Source organism: Stegastes partitus, unplaced genomic scaffold (genome assembly GCF_000690725.1).
Source record: "Stegastes partitus isolate 25-593 unplaced genomic scaffold, Stegastes_partitus-1.0.2 Scaffold1650, whole genome shotgun sequence".
Lineage (NCBI taxonomy): Eukaryota > Metazoa > Chordata > Actinopteri > Pomacentridae > Stegastes > Stegastes partitus.
This window is the reverse complement of record NW_007579381.1, coordinates 130898-146709: the sequence shown is the minus strand read 5'-3', so window position 1 is coordinate 146709 and position 15812 is coordinate 130898. Positions and strand designations below refer to the sequence as shown.

The window sequence follows — 15812 nt, the reverse complement described above, 5'->3', positions numbered from 1 at the left end:
GAAACAGAAGTGTGAGCGCTAACTAAACTAGCATCAGCAGCCAAGTACTGCCTGTGTGTTCCGGCCACTTCCACCCCGTCGGATGGGCATCTCTGGGGTGGAAGTGTCCCCCCGATCGCGCCGGATATTCATCATTAAGTGGGCCTGAATATCCAGAGACCAGCTCTAGTTTTTCGTGTTTCGACGACGTGTAGGTCTGATAAGTGTGACCTGGCCATTCAGACAGAAGTCGCACAGCAAAAGATCAGATACCTGTCAGATTTAGGACCACCTACCTTTCGATGTCAACCGACGGGCCCGTGCACAAGCGCACAGGTCAGTTAGGTGTGAAATCCAGTGATGCGTAGTGTTCTAACAATACACTAGTTATTATAACAACTAAAAACAATAAACATTAACAACAAATGAGCCTTCCAGCATCAAGCCCTCCTTGTATCTCGACTTCTGACAGCCTTGCTATCCGACATAAAAGAAGGTTTTACATTTAGTTTCGGATTATCGAGTCACGACTGTATTTCTACTGAAGGTACAAAACAGGTATCCCTGCCTAGTGTTTTGCAGTGTGTGTAAATTTACAATTACATTTTTCAGTTTAAAAAGCCAGAAATGTGGATCTTCTTACTGAATCTGTTGATTTTTCTTTATTGATCATTGTGGATGCAAAAAGAGTCAAATAGAATCATTTGATATTTACTCCTGTGACCGTCTTCTTGTCTCCTCCTCGTTGTGCTATAGTCTTTGGTGTTGAGCCTGACCTGACTCGTGAGGGAGGAAGCATCCCCGTCACCCTGACCTTCCAGGAGGCCACAGGACGCAACGTCATGCTGCTCCCTGTCGGATCCTCTGATGATGGAGCTCACTCCCAGAACGAGAAGATCAACAGGTACGTCACAGCACACAGTTTGGCTTCTTTTAAAGTGTTTATAGGAATAAACACAGTCACTTGTCAACATAGACAGCTAAACAGAAAGGTTAAAATGTCAATATCAGTTCTTGTTGAGGCTTTCAGTCAAGATGTTTAACCACCGTTTCATTTCTCCATTTTCAGATCCAACTACATTCAGGGAATCAAGATGCTGGGTGCGTACTTCCATGAGGTTTCCCAGCTGGAATGAACTGATGATGTCTGATCATGAAAACTGTATAATATGTCCATTCTCACTATCAGAGCCATAATCTTTGTGCTACAGCTTACCTCCCACAGTTATCAGTTTTATACACACGACTAATAATAAAGTGTTTTCCTTTGTTACCCTGTGTTGTCCTGCTTGTTTAATATCCTAATATGATTTACGAACTATGTCATGCAGAAGAACAGTCATCTGCTTATAACAACCCACAATGGCTTTAAATTGATTTTAGAAGACTCGGTTAGGCAGGTGTCGGATGTGTTGCTGACTTAAAGTAGGATCTGTGATTACAGTGTACAGCCAAGTGCAGAATTACAGTTATATGGCCAACACACAGCGATACAGATTTCTGATATGGCCGCTTTAAATGGAAACAACTTTATTTACAAATAAACAAAACAGTGCACAAGTTCATATCTCTGTACTTACCAAACATGCAAAAAGAAGCATTCATGTCATGCTCATAACGGGGCTGGATAGTTAAAGACATGCTGCACATTTTACAAAAATATAAATGTATGGTCTAATAACTGCATATAATGAGATGTATTTATGATTTTCTTGGTTGCTAGTGTGGTATTTAGATACTGACGTATAAAAAGACAAATTTTCTTGTCTCTTTCCTAACACTGTGGTGCTGAAACAAGAATTTTAGAATTCTTTTTTTTTTGTCATTGCACAGTTTACAATAAATTAAATCAGACATTTCAAAAGCAGAATTAGAAATGTGCAAGTATAAAACATAACATTGGGTAGAAAAAAATAGCATGTGTATCTATAAAAACAGTGGGATAGCTTATTCTTTTAAAAATAAATTGATTCGTATATTAGGAATCATAAAAACAGAATAACTGATGCTGTACTTCTGAATATTGCACGTTGTTGAATAAGTACGAATAATGTGGTGCAATAGGATTTAAGTTTTGTGTCTCTTCAGAATTTGTACCATCAAGGAAATGTATTTTAATAATAAAATATAATCTAGAAACTAATAAATGAAACTTTGGAAATCATCAGAGAAGTACTTTTAACAGCTCCTGCGCCTTTAAGAAAGATGGAGGCGGAGGCTGTACGGAAGCCGAGAGGGAAGGCCTGTTCGCCACTTTGGCAGATGCTGGTTTTTAGTAGCTGCTATTAGAATTCGAGCATTTTGGAGTGAATCACAGCTACTATAGCCGATATTCGTTTTTATTTCTGCTCACCTTTAGTATTTGTGTTTCACTACTTTCAATAAGCGTGTGAAACCACAGAGCTCGATGTTCTGAGATTGGAGAATACAGGAAAGAACCTGGCAACCCAAGCTGTCACTGCTCCGGCGCGGGAAAATCGTAAACAACAGAGCAGAGGGAAGAAGGAAGAGCATGAATGATATTTTAGATATAAATTTATTCTGCAGACATGTCAATAAGAACAAGGAGGAGACGCTAAAGCAGCTAGCTGTTGTTAAAAACCAACAAGTTTTCGCTGCTAACGTTTGAAAAATGAGAGAAACGACGTCGCGTTTGTAACGTAAACCGCAAATTTAACGGAGTGCGATATTATAAAGTGGACTCATTGAGCCGGTCAGGTGAATGTAAATAACTTATCGACCCTGGGGCCACCATGGATCGCTACAATGAGGTGAAACTCCTGCTGAAAGGCTGGGAGCAGGGGTTTGTCAAACACCACCAGAGGAAACCCAACAAGGTGATTTAAATGTTAGCACATAGCTAGCTAGCTAGCTAGCAGCACACTGCTCTGAATAGCAACAACAGGCTGTTTTGTTTGCATGCGGGTTGTGTTGTTGTCTAGTGTTGCTGTTGATTTTTTACAAAGCTCTTTAATTTCCAGGAGGACATTGACCAGGCTCCAGAAGAGACCAGGAGTGAGCACTGACCATACATGCAACACAGACACACAGATGTATTTCCAGCTTCTGCATAAAACATCAGTTTAACCAATGACTGTGTATCTCTTTTACAGAGTTGTATAAAGAATACCGCAGTTTAAAACAAGCCAAAGAGAACAGCGGCAGTGATGCAGCCAGTCACACTGAAGCCACAGCTGAGCTCAACACATCCCAGAAGGTGCTGAACAAAGTCTGTTTGTGCTGCATTTCAGCAACTCTTATGTTTTTGTCAGATCTAGTTGCTATCTAAAATATCTGAAAGATTGCAGAGTTCCCACATTATCTGCACGAGTCCCCCTCAGTTTCTTTATTATACTCTATCACTGGTTCTTCCTCTGTCATCCATCCTTCATCTACATCTTTTGGGTTTATTGGCAGTTGGCAAACCAGTTCAAATAAGGATTATCGGTATCTGTTGGGCTGGAGTGAAACAGAAGATTGCCAGTCAAAAATACAACAAAATTATTATCTATACACCGCTTAATCCTCACTGGGGTCGCGGGGGGCTGGAGTGTATCCCAGCTGACTCAGGGTGAAGGCAGGTTCACCTGGACAGGTCACCAGTCTATCACAGGGCCACACTTAGAGACAGACAACCAAGCACACTCACATTCACACCTACGGACAATTTAGAATCACCAGTTAACCTCAACATGTTTCTGGACTGTGGGAGGAAGCCAGAGAACCCGGAGAGAACCCACGCTGCACGGGGAGAACATGGAGACTCCACGCAGAAAGATCCCGGGTGTCCTCACTGGGACGCGAACCGGCGACCTTCTAGCTGCGAGGCAATGCTGCTAACCACTGAGCCACCTTGCAGCCCATACAACAAACAAACAAACCAAAAAAAAAAAAGTTCTCTATCAATGCTGTGTCGTTAAAACATATCACAAGCTGGACATATTGCTACTCCAAGGAAACTCTAACATGAGGTCAGGTTTTTTCTTCTCTTAGTCTCCTTCGTCCTCCATTTAAAACTCATGAAGTTGTTTTTGCTGTGTTCCCAGCTCTCCCGCAAGATGGTCTTTGCAGGGTGTGACTTATTATGAACGCTGCAGGTTATCCTGATATATCAGCATAAGTTGTGCTCCTCGAATGCTCAAAGGCATCTCTCCCGTTTCAACCTGCATGACTGCTGCTGCCGGGGATGTTTTGATTGCTCCACTGCATATTCTCAGGACTTGTTCCTTGTCTTTCCTTCATTGCTTTGTTCTTTTTAAATCTTTGTCTCTGTTGATTTAGGAGTCAGACTGTTGGGGTGCCCACCTGAATCGCAGTGCGTTGCCAGTGCCTTCTCCCAGACTGACATCCGAGGACAGAGACAGTCTAAAGGCTTCTTCTCAATATTATGGCCTGAAGCTTAAAAACAACCTGGCTTCTCTCAGTAAGGTGAGGGGACCACACTTATTGTAGAAAGCCTACTCATTGTGCTTGTTTGAAGCAACAATGCGGTATAAAATTGTTGTTATGATTTTTTTTCACTATTGAAGGAGAGACCTGCCTCACTGAAGAAATCGTACCTTCCTGGTCGGGTACCTCTGAACTCCTTGAAAGGTGAACAAACCGTACAAACAAACAGCCCCAGATCTGCCGCTGCCAAGACCACGACTGCTAACTCTGAATCCAGCCCCTTCTCAACAAGGTATTGAAAAAAAAAAAAAAGAAAGTACCTGCATGTTAACTGAAGATATAACTACTACTTTTGCAAAAATACTCCAGTTGTAAAGTATCAGTTGCACACAGACAAAAACCTTTTCAGTATGTTCATGTTTTCAGCAACCATCTCTAATCTTTATTTAAGATTATCTCTCTCTTTTGATTTGCTTTATGCTCATTTTAATACGATTGTTTGTCTAATATTCTTTCAAAACATTTTAAAGGACCACTGCTTCGATGAAATTAGTAATCAGCGTCTTTTGTGTCTCATTTCTGTGCATTTTGTGCCATTTTAGAATCTTGGATTGAGTGACTCAGTGATGATTTATGTGAGTCGTCCTTGTTATTGTGTTCTTACTTATAGAAGAATTAAGCCATGCCTCGGGGCCCTGGCTTCAAAGACTCTCCATCCAGTGGAGCCTGAAGAACCGTTTGCACCATTTGACGAACCTGCAGATGCTGCTGGCGGTCTCAGCGGTCGTAATAGCAGTGATAGTATTAGTAGAGACACTTATTCACAGCTGAATGCCTCCGTTTTAGCTCCTTCTCCAGCCAGGTCCTCTGCCCTGTTGTCGTCTTTATCTCCTTCACGTACCGTAGATGTTAGAGCCGCAGGAAAGTTAAATGAAAGTTTAGAAGCTTTAGTCAATGCTGAAGCATTTGGAACTCCACATCGGGATGCTGACTCTGCAGGTGTTGGAACTCCAGTTGGCTTTAAAGAAAGCCCACAGTTTGTTGGAGGTTTCAGGGGTGGAATCTTAGGTAAAGACTTTGGAGGAAGGCCTTCTCCCGCCAGCAGGCTGAGCTTTGTGGATAGGCAGTGGCTCGAGAGATGTCAGGTGTTTGGAGAGATGGGAGCTGAGGAAAGGCCCGGAGCAGGGAACCAGGAGATTCATGTGGAGAAAGGAGGAGAGAGAGACCAGAGACAAGAAATTCAAGGAGGCGAAAGAGCAGGAAAGGAAGAATCAGTTGGAGAGGGGCAAAGAAAAGAGTCACTAGACTTAGGAAAAGATGAAAATGTTGAGAGCATCACAAGGAATAAAATAGTCAGTGAGACTGCACCAAAACCTGCTAGACAACATACTGGAAAAGACGTACGAGGAGGAGGGGAGGAGAAGGAGAAAAAGGCAGATGAGGAGATGGAAAGAGGACAAGCATCATTTACAACACCTGAAGGTGACACTGAGAATGGGCATAAATCCAAAAGCACAAAGAAGAGAGGGAGGAAGAGGCAGAGAGAGGGAGAAGACATGGACGGAAATGCTACAGAAGAAGGAGGAGAGAAAAAGAGGCGAAGGAACGTTGAAAAGAAAGAGAAGAGCTCTGATGTCAACTCCAGCTCACCTCAGGGAGGAGCAGGGAAGAAAAAGAGACGCAAGAAAAAAGGAGAAGAAGAGGATGTTGAAGAGGATGAGAAGGAGGAAGAAACCAAAGTACCAAAAAAGGTAAGAGGGTGAAATAATATCCATCTCATTTTTGTGCGTTAAATAAAGTTGATCTAAAATATATAGTTTCTGTCAAGGTGCCCCAAGAGAACTTGTTAGGAGAAGTAGAGGAGGAATTTCTTCCAAGAACATATCGCACACAGTCTGTCAGAGCCAGGTAAGGCCAAATGAGTGTTTGAACTGCAAAACGGTGCTGAAGGATCTTTACTTGTAGTCTGTCTCATTTTTTTTTCTTCTCATTTTGACAGAGTTGCAAAAGGTGCAGAGGGTAACTTTGTGAAGATAAATCTGAAGAAGAAATCTCACGTCAAAGGATACGCGCTGAGAGGAGTTGGTCTGCGCAAACAGGTGGGTTTTAAGTGTTTGTTAATGGTATGTAATACAGGATACATGCTGATGTCTAGCCCCGAGGAGTTTTTTATAATCCAAACATTCATGGTACAACTGGATCCTCCTGCTTGTTAGTGAGGGCTGCTCTGGACAAAGGTGGATAGAAACGTTATATTGACTTATTTGCTGTTTAATTCCTTTCAACATCTATTTAAAACAATAGAAGGTGAACCAAAGTTCTTTCCCTTTGAGACAAATGATTAACTCAAATCTACACGACTGAATAGTAATCTGAGGGCACTTCAATATTAAGGTCAAGACCTTATAATATTAGCACAATTAGAGACACAAAACTGCATTTTAACAGCATGAAACCTGTAAAAAAAAAAAAAAGAGTGTATTTAGTGCTTCTTTTGTACCATAAGTCTTCTGTGTGTGTGTGTGTTGCAGCTGTACATGCAGAAGTTCCAGCTGAAAGGAGAGCGTTTTGGTGGAGGTGGCGGATATTTTGGCAGAGGACGGAGAGGCGGCTTCAGAGGGGGATTCAATCGACAAGGAGACACCTGCTACAAGTGTGGGGGGACCGGACACTGGGCTATCGACTGCAAGGGACGAGGTGACGCACATAGAAACTCATTCCTTAAGAGAAAAGAGGTGTGCTTTTCCTGTACTGAAATTCAGCCAGGTGTTCTACCTTTTAAAGCCTCTAGGGTCCATAGCAGAAGACCTTCTACAGTATAAATGAAGTCATGCTTTTTCTACCTGTTGTCGAACACTTTGTGATCACAAACAGTTGCCAGATGTGTTGCTTCTCTCTGATTGTCGTTTTGTAGCTCCTCCGCCTCCTGTTCCCGATGATAACCCTGCTGAAGAGGAGCCGTTTGAACTGCCCACCCTGGAGGATGTCGCCAGGGCAACGGGAACGCTGCGACCTCAGCCGCTGGGTAAGTTTGTTTTATGAGGACGCTGCTTTCTGCCTCAGTCTGTCTGGGACACCCCTGCTATGTTTTTCTAGGTTTAAAGTAAAAAAAAATGTTATGAAATTTAAACTGCAATATACACAGTTGAAACCAGAAGTTTACAAACACTGTATAAAAAGACACATAACCTTTATTTTCTCACTGTCTGACATTAAATGTGACTAAACTTTTCCTGCTTTAGCTCAGTTAGCATTACCAAAACTATTTCTCTTTGCTAAATGCCAGAATAATAAGAGAGAGAGAATTTTTTATTACTTTCTCGTGCTTCAGTGGCGTCTCCCAGCATTAAAGAGGAGCAACAGGAAAAGGATGCGGACAGTAACCATAGCGATGAGGTGCTGCTGAATGTGATTCGTCCTGATTATGAACGTCCTGCTCCTCCACCGCCTGTGGAACCGCTTTATCACCCCACAGAAGAAGGGAAAGTCCAGGGTAAAGTTGTACACATCCTTCTATTGGAAACCCTGTGTGATCAAGTACAACTGGATATATAAGTGATCTTTTTGTTCGTGTTTGTTCAGAAACACCAGACGAAGTGTACGCAGCTCTGAAAGAACTCGGCTATCAGTCGTTTAGAGCAGGACAGGAAGAAGCCATCATGAGGATCCTGTCAGGTAAAGACGGAACATGAGCTCGTACATCCTGCACGCATCTCCGTAGCTATAATTTGTTTGTCTCTCCGTCTTTAGGCCTCTCTACCCTCGTGGTGTTGTCAACCGGGATGGGTAAATCGTTGTGCTATCAGCTCCCAGCATATCTGTATGCTCAGCGATCAAAATGCATCACTTTGGTCATTTCACCTCTCGTCTCTCTAATGGATGATCAGGTAAACACTCTGATACTGTAGATGAGCAAAGAGCAAACACACGTTCTCATGCCACTGACAAATTGTTTTATGAATGTCCTGTGTGTGTGTGTGTGTGTGTGTAGCTGTCTGGTCTGCCAGCCAAGCTGAAGGCAGCGTGTATCCACTCCAACATGACGATGAAGCAGAGAGAAGCCGCAATAGAAAAGGTAACACACACACACACACAGGTGGATGTCATTCAGGTATCAGACATGATTGCTCCACATTAATTACAGCTACTTTGTTAATGTCATTAGAAAAATCTATGTTTCTACTGACAGTTACAGTCATACATATAGTTATACATGGTTCTAGTGAATTCTATACAGTGACATATACAGACAGAAAAATAAGAAAATAAGGGCTTTTCTGTTGGATGAAATATTCAATACTAAATATAAGTTTAAGTTTTTAGTACTAGTGTTGAATGAGAGAAAGTTGGATCGTGTCATCTCTTCATACTTCTTCTCTGCCTCGTGTTTGTAGATTTAATGTGAAAAACACAGTTCAGTCTCTCAGTCTGGTGCCTCATCAGCTCTTCTGAGTTTTTATCTAAACTGTACCGAGGTATTGTGTTGACACAGTATTATTCAGCCGTTTTTTCACATTCTTTTCTTCCTGTGTTTGTCCAGGTGAAGTCAGGCCAGGTGTGTGTGCTGCTCCTCTCTCCAGAAGCCCTGGTTGGCGGAGGAGGATCGGGTTCGGGGTGTCTGCCGTCTGCTCAGGAGCTCCCTCCTGTGGCCTTCGCTTGTATAGACGAAGCTCACTGCGTCTCGGAGTGGTCGCACAACTTCAGACCCTGCTACCTGAGGCTCTGCAAGGTGGGTTCCTGGTGCCGAATGTGTGGTTCCTTGGACTTATAGTTGCCCCTTCTCTCTTTGAGATGCCCGTCTGTACATTAGAAGAAAAGGCGCTGAATGTTATTGTAATCAAACAAATGCCTCTAAAAACTAACTGTAAAAAGATTATTTAACAAAGAGAAGGAAGGACTTTAAAAGGAAAAGAAAAGAAAAACCCAACGTACCACACGCACATATTGCACATTCAGTCATCAAACTTTTAATACAGTTATTACCAAAATATTTCATGATCAGCAAACAAATCAACCACCAGTAATAATGCACAGATACTTTAAGATGACATATGAACAGTTGAAGTGTTTTGAGTGTAACAAGAACTGCATAAATCTCACCAAAAACCACTTTACATGGTTACACACCAGCAGTCGCCATGATGGGATTTTAAGTCTGTAAGAATACTGGACTGTAAGAAAGAGTTGTATAATTCATTAATCAACTTTCTCTGCTTCCTTTCTTTCAGAACACGGTTATTTCTATTGATTAGAAAGTGCCACAGTTTTCTTTTCAGTCGGGAGTTTAACAGAAAAGTGTTTCTTGTTATGTTTGTTTGTAGGTGCTACGGGAGCGTCTGGGGGTGAAGTGTTTGCTCGGACTCACGGCCACAGCCACACTGTCCACTGCTCTGGACATCGCTCAGCATCTGGACATCAGCGACCAAGACGGCATCGCTGTCAGATCCGCGGCCGTGCCTCCAAACCTGAACCTGTCCGTGTCGATGGATGGAGAAAAGGATCAGGTGCGTTTATTTATGTCCATGACCGACACAATGCAGAGCAGACATGTCAGAAATGTGATTCTGTCCCATACTTTTTAAAGTTTAAAGGAATATTTAGTATTTTCTTACTTTCCTCTGTGTGTCTCTCCTTCTTTACATTTCCAGGCCTTAGTCTCGCTGCTGAAAGGTGATCGTTTCGGTTGTCTGGACTCCATCATCGTCTACTGCACCAGAAGAGAGGAGACCGTCCGTGTGGCAGCGCTGCTCAGAACCTGCCTTCAGGGGGTTCTGGTGAAAGAAAACCACCAAACCAGCGGCAGCAGCAGTCAGGCACAAAACAACCCTGTAGGACAGAGAAAGAAAGAACTGGGTACGTTTGATTCAGGAAATGCCTCTGTACTTTGGGAGAGTAAGAAACAGGCTAACCTTCACTGTGTTATATCACTATTTATGATGATAGCAGCTTCTGTCGTTTTAACTTAGTTTCGTCTGGTGTTCGTTTGTCTCTGTATATTCAGCGCGGAAGAAGATCCGTAAGCCGCTGAAATGGCAGGCGGAGTCCTACCACGCCGGCCTGTCGGGGTCGGAGCGCCGACGCGTCCAGAACAACTTCATGTGCGGAGAGCTCCGAATCGTGGTGGCCACTGTGGCGTTCGGGATGGGCCTGGATAAATCCGACGTCCGCGGTATCATCCACTACAATATGCCAAAGGTGGGTGGTGGTGTGATTTATCTAGAACAGTGTCTCTTTAGATTCTTACTCAACATCTGGCTCTGTGTGCTACCTTAAAAGCTTCTTAAAACAGGAATGCAGAACTGTTCAAACTATCTCTTTTACGGTGTCTATCTATTGCCGTCAAACTTTATCAGGATTATCCGTATTGCACGTGTTTTTTCAGAGCTTCGAGAGCTACGTTCAGGAAATCGGGAGGGCAGGGAGAGACGGAGAACCGGCTCACTGTCACCTCTTCCTGAACCCTGAGGTGAGACTTAAACTGTTTATTTAGAAAGACAGTAAAGTGAACCTTAAAGCATTTAAGGGACCACATCACAAAATACTATACATGTTATTGACTAACTTGACGTGCACCATTTGCTTTTTTAAAATGTTGTCGTCCTTCTTTAGAGATTTTCTACTTGTCACTGTTTACATGAATGCACTAAAACGCTGCTCCAGTGTCCATGAAACTGACTGTGTTTTGGATTCTGCTGCGTACGTGCAGGGTGACGACCTCCACGAACTCCGTCGCCACATCTACGCAGACACAGTGGACTACTACACAGTGAAGAGACTGGTCCAGAAGGTTTTCCCAGCATGCAAATGTAAACAGATACACCAGAAACAACAAGACCTCTTCAAGGTGAGTGCTCCTCTGTGTGTCTGGTGCCTGCAGTGGTGGTTTGGTGTCCATACTACTCTAAATAAAATAAATGAAACTGTATTTGTAGGATGTTGAAGACTCAGAGTTGTTAGAGATGATGGATATGTGCGATCAGGAGAGCAGCCTGAATCCTTCTACTCAGCAGGACCTGCTACATACAGATCAACCACAAGTTGCTGCTTCACAGGTAAATAAAAGGAAAAATGTTTTTTATTCTCTTCGTGTAGACACAATGAGTGTGTAACACAATCCTGTTTTTACTGCAAGGAGACCTCAGATCTTGATTCAGCTGAGATACCCATCCAAGAGGAAAGAGATGAAGGAAAGGAAAAGGAGGAGAACCAGGAGGACGACAGCAAAGGAGACCAGCCAGTTAAAGACGAAGGAGCTGATTGGCAGAAAGACCAGGAAGTCGAGAGCAGCCATTGGCCCAAAGAGCGAGTGTGTCACACACACGAGAGAGCGATTCCCATCCAAGAAACTGTGGAGGCTCTGGACATCACAGAAGAAGGTCAGTGGAAACATACGGCAGTAATTAAAGCAAAGAAGAGTTTAATATGGTTGTAGGCACACAGATTGATTTGTACATGGAAAGGACGTTAGCATAAATCTTGATCTACTAAGACAGGATTCAAGCCTGACATTGTTCGTGCGTATCAGTCCAGTCAGGCTGTGTGACGTCACAACATCATGTGTAAATTCAAAATAAATGAGAATTTAGTGGCTGTGGTACACGATGTACTGTATCCAGCCAAAACTGAAGGACATCATCAAACATTAACACAGTTTAGTGACCGCAGCATAAAGGAAACTGTTGTTCTCAATAATAACAATTTTTTTTCACAGCACCTTTCAAAACTGGAGGTTCTTCACAAAACATTAAAAAAACAACTATAAAAGAAGACAGTAAGATATTACTAAAGACAGAGCAGCCTTTAATAGAGTACAAACAGAATATCAGAGAAAGAATAGCAGGTTATTTAGATGCTTGTGTGTATAGGTGGCTTTTTGCAAACCTTTTGAACTGAGGAAGTGACAGCTGTTCTACAGTCAGAGGGGCTTGTTCCACAGCGTTGGGGCTCTCTGATAGTACTAGGTACAGAACTGTAGGATGTTCTTTTTTCTCAGAAGCTGGAGGGACGCACTGAAAACCAGCAAACAAAATCAGTGCAATTGTAAAAACAAGAGAAGTTGTAAAATGACTTTTTTCTTGTTTGTTTGTTTCCAGGTGTTGAGACGCTGCTCTGCTATCTGGAGCTGCATCCACAGCGCTTTGTTGAGCTCCTCCATCCCACTCTGTCTGTGTGTAAAATCAGCTGCTACGATGGACCAAGACAGCTGCAGAAAATCACTAAAATGTACGAGCTGTTTGTCTGGTAGAGTGCCCTTATAGCTCCATGAGCACAAATGTGTGTTTATTTACATAATTATCATCATCATCATCATATATCACTGGAAACTGAAATATGGGGGATCAAATGTGTATTTTCTTCAACGTTTCTCTTCCTCACAGTTGCCCTCCGATCACGGTGGTGTTGGCCAGAAAGCGGATGGCCGGCGAGCGGGTGGAGGCGTGTGATCAGCTGGAGTTTGATGTCGTTGAGGTAGCCGACACTATGGGATGGCAGCTTCCACTTGTGAAGAGAGGACTCCGACAGCTGCAGTGGAGCACCGGTAGAGGTTTGTTTCTGGATGTGTCTGTAATCTGTTGAATTTCAGAAATACAGTAATATTCTTTATTTTTATTTTTTCAAAGTTATTTTTTGGCATTTTTGCTTTTATTGTATAGGACAGTGAAGAGAGAGACAGGAAAGCAGGCTGTTGTTGTGTGTCACCCCCGAGGTTCTCTTCATCTTCCGTGAGGTCACAGAAGCAGTTGGTCATAAACTGTTTTTTGTTTTTTTTTCAGCTGGCGGACGTAGCGGCGTCCATGTTGAATTCTCCTCCCCTTCTTTCTACTTCCGTTCCTACGGCGACCTGAGCGACGAGGAGATGGACCGAGTTTGTCAGTTCCTCCATCATCGAGTGCAGGACCAAGAGAGGACGCAGCTGTACCAGCTGACGGCTTGTTTCAAGGCCTTCAAGAGGTGCGATCGGTTCTTTTAAGTAGCACCGTTTGTTTAGATTTCTCAAAGATAAATTGTGGAATCTGACTCAGATGGGATGTTTACAGGTATCTTGCCTTTAGTTTCTGGCCTTTCTTAGCCGAGATAATCGCTGTTTATTTGTCTTTTGCATTGCCTAAGCTTAAAATATAATTTTCTAAACTCCACACAATATTTTTATTGAACAATTGTTATTCAGGCTGAAACCATTTGTCATTTTATTTATCAGTATATTAACTAGAGTAAGACTGGCAAATGAAATGTTCACATAAATTGTTAATAAATTGAATCATTTAGTTAAATGTAGTGATTTGATGTTCTGAGCAGTGACGGGTTTTAGACTGTTTGGCCACTTGAGCTTTGGGAAATTGTGACGCTTGTTTTTCACAGTTTACTTACAGTTTATTACCAAAACAGTCCGTAAAACTGAAATAATCAATAAGGATCAATGAGTAGGGAAAATAACTGTTGGCAGCTTTGCAAGTTATTCATGGATATTGTTGAAATTTTAATATCAAACCGCCCACACTGTTGACATCAAACCTTCTAGAGTCTCAGTGTTTAGCATGACTGCTTGTCTTTGTCTTTCTCATTTGTGCAGTTTATCCTCCGTCTGTCTGTGAGCATGTAAACATTAACCTTGTGTGTGTGTGTGTGTGTTGTGTTCCAGCGTTGCCTTCCGAAGCGTGTCGTCCTGTCTGGAGGACTTGGATGACAGTCGCAGTCTGCAGCTGAAAAGCCTTCTGTCCGAGTACTTCGACAAGAGACGAGACAGAGGACACGCACTCCAACCGCTGGACCTCGAGGAGCTCGACAAATACAAGGTGAAAAACACACATTTAGGGAGGGTTTTTGTTGAATTTGCAGCTGTGAATGTTGTGGCTTACGTCTGTGTGTGTGTGTGTGTTTGTAGCTGTTGGACTGGGAGAGTCAGATCAGAGCCGACATCAGGAGTTTTCTCGGCAACCGGAGTGATGAGAAGTTTTCTGGAAGAGCTGTTGCAAGAATCTTGCATGGTATAGGTGAGGACACACACACCCACACACACACACACACACACACACACACACCTGAGCATGCTCCTACAGAAAAACAAGCACAGGTACCCAGAGCCAAATATATATTTTAATCTAGTGCATTAGCTAAACAGTTCTTTCCTTCCTACACTGAATTTGAAGGTGTTTGCAGGTTTAACTTCACTATAATAAGTTTTAGTTGCAGACTCTATCAGGCAGCGTATACATCATGTACTCTGTCTGTAAACTCTGCTTTGACTCTTCAATCGTAGATGTTTTAATTCTCCGTGCAGAACACCAGTGACGCCAAGCAGAAGGACTGAACCTTTAGACCTGTAGAGGTCACTAGAGAACCAGTTTAGGAAGGTTTCCTTTTACTGAGGTGTGACGGCAATATGTCAGCCTTTTAGTTTACAAACATAATCTACACAACATTTAAAAAAAGTACTTTAATTGCTGTAAATTATCTATGAAACATCCTCTAAAGCTTCGTCTGTCATACACGCTCACTGATTTCCCAATAACTTGATCTTATTCACACCAACTCCTCTCAGTCTGTTCGTCTCAAGCGATCAGTAAACCTTTAAGCTACTCCTGCATCGTCATTAATTTTAGTCCTGTCTGTTTTCCTTTTTTCAGCTGATTTATTTCCATTGGTTATTGTGTTCGTTCTCAGAAAGATTGCTGCAGATAAACAACAGTTGTGGGATTTTTATGGAAGCGCTAACCTGGTGTCAGCAGTTCAACAAGGGTTTGATTTTATCTGGATTTTCAGCACAGATAAGAAAACCTTTTTACAGTTCTTGAGTTTTGCCTGTTGTTCTTCTTTTGCTGTCAGAGTAAAAAAAAATCTGATAACTAAAGAGCTGAGGTTGTTTAAGCAGGCGGCTCCCATCAGTTTGGATCCAGAATTACACACCTTGATTTCTGGCTCCCTTTTCTGATGTTAGTTTTATTTTTCGGGCAGAGTCTCAACATGCGTTTTCTCAGGACACCTCACATAGAAAGGTCCAGACCTTATGATGTTCTATTATAGAGAGAAACCCAACAAATCCATCAACCAAAGCCAAGATACAGACCGTACAGTCGTGATTCGATAATCTGACACTAAATGTAAAACTGTCTTTTATGTCGGATATCAAGGCTGTCGGATTGTCAAGACGGAGGTCGAGATACAAGGAGGGCTTGATGCTTGACGGCTCATTTGTTGTTAATATTTATTGTTTATAGTTGTTATAATAACTAGTGTATTGTTAGAACTCTACGCATCGCTGGATTTCACGCCTATTGATTGTGCACATTCCGGCCACTTCCACCCCGTCAGAGCGCACCCCCCAGTGTGGAAGTGTCCGGAACACACAGGCAGTACTTGGCTGCTGATGCTGTTTAGTTAGCGCTCACACTTCTGCTTTATATGATGTGTTCAAGCACCTTGTGTTGTTTTATTTCAAGCGTTTA

The 15812-nt window shown here is 42.5% G+C and overlaps 2 protein-coding genes across 2 annotated transcripts in view; both read left to right on the top strand.

Annotated features, from left to right (window-relative positions):
- The window catches only part of cndp2 (carnosine dipeptidase 2), a 9048-nt gene extending 7796 nt beyond the window's left edge, over nucleotides 1-1252 (top strand). The window contains exons 11-12 of the mRNA XM_008301258.1: nucleotides 736-883; nucleotides 1049-1252. Coding sequence (XP_008299480.1) covers nucleotides 736-883; nucleotides 1049-1115 — 215 coding nt within the window. The 3' untranslated portion in view covers nucleotides 1116-1252. The remainder of the gene's footprint in view (nucleotides 1-735; nucleotides 884-1048) is intronic.
- Nucleotides 1253-2474: 1222 nt separating this feature from the next.
- The window catches only part of recql4 (RecQ helicase-like 4), a 17728-nt gene continuing 4390 nt past the window's right edge, over nucleotides 2475-15812 (top strand). Inside the window, exons 1-27 of the mRNA XM_008301256.1 lie at nucleotides 2475-2816; nucleotides 2961-2994; nucleotides 3093-3196; nucleotides 4261-4407; nucleotides 4509-4660; nucleotides 5039-6119; nucleotides 6197-6276; nucleotides 6368-6467; nucleotides 6900-7065; nucleotides 7283-7393; nucleotides 7700-7861; nucleotides 7951-8043; nucleotides 8119-8255; nucleotides 8360-8443; nucleotides 8909-9097; nucleotides 9690-9872; nucleotides 10017-10221; nucleotides 10370-10563; nucleotides 10751-10834; nucleotides 11075-11212; nucleotides 11301-11420; nucleotides 11501-11744; nucleotides 12462-12591; nucleotides 12747-12913; nucleotides 13143-13320; nucleotides 14009-14162; nucleotides 14252-14360. Coding sequence (XP_008299478.1) covers nucleotides 2733-2816; nucleotides 2961-2994; nucleotides 3093-3196; nucleotides 4261-4407; nucleotides 4509-4660; nucleotides 5039-6119; nucleotides 6197-6276; nucleotides 6368-6467; nucleotides 6900-7065; nucleotides 7283-7393; nucleotides 7700-7861; nucleotides 7951-8043; nucleotides 8119-8255; nucleotides 8360-8443; nucleotides 8909-9097; nucleotides 9690-9872; nucleotides 10017-10221; nucleotides 10370-10563; nucleotides 10751-10834; nucleotides 11075-11212; nucleotides 11301-11420; nucleotides 11501-11744; nucleotides 12462-12591; nucleotides 12747-12913; nucleotides 13143-13320; nucleotides 14009-14162; nucleotides 14252-14360 — 4630 coding nt within the window. The 5' untranslated portion in view covers nucleotides 2475-2732. The remainder of the gene's footprint in view (nucleotides 2817-2960; nucleotides 2995-3092; nucleotides 3197-4260; nucleotides 4408-4508; nucleotides 4661-5038; nucleotides 6120-6196; nucleotides 6277-6367; nucleotides 6468-6899; nucleotides 7066-7282; nucleotides 7394-7699; nucleotides 7862-7950; nucleotides 8044-8118; nucleotides 8256-8359; nucleotides 8444-8908; nucleotides 9098-9689; nucleotides 9873-10016; nucleotides 10222-10369; nucleotides 10564-10750; nucleotides 10835-11074; nucleotides 11213-11300; nucleotides 11421-11500; nucleotides 11745-12461; nucleotides 12592-12746; nucleotides 12914-13142; nucleotides 13321-14008; nucleotides 14163-14251; nucleotides 14361-15812) is intronic.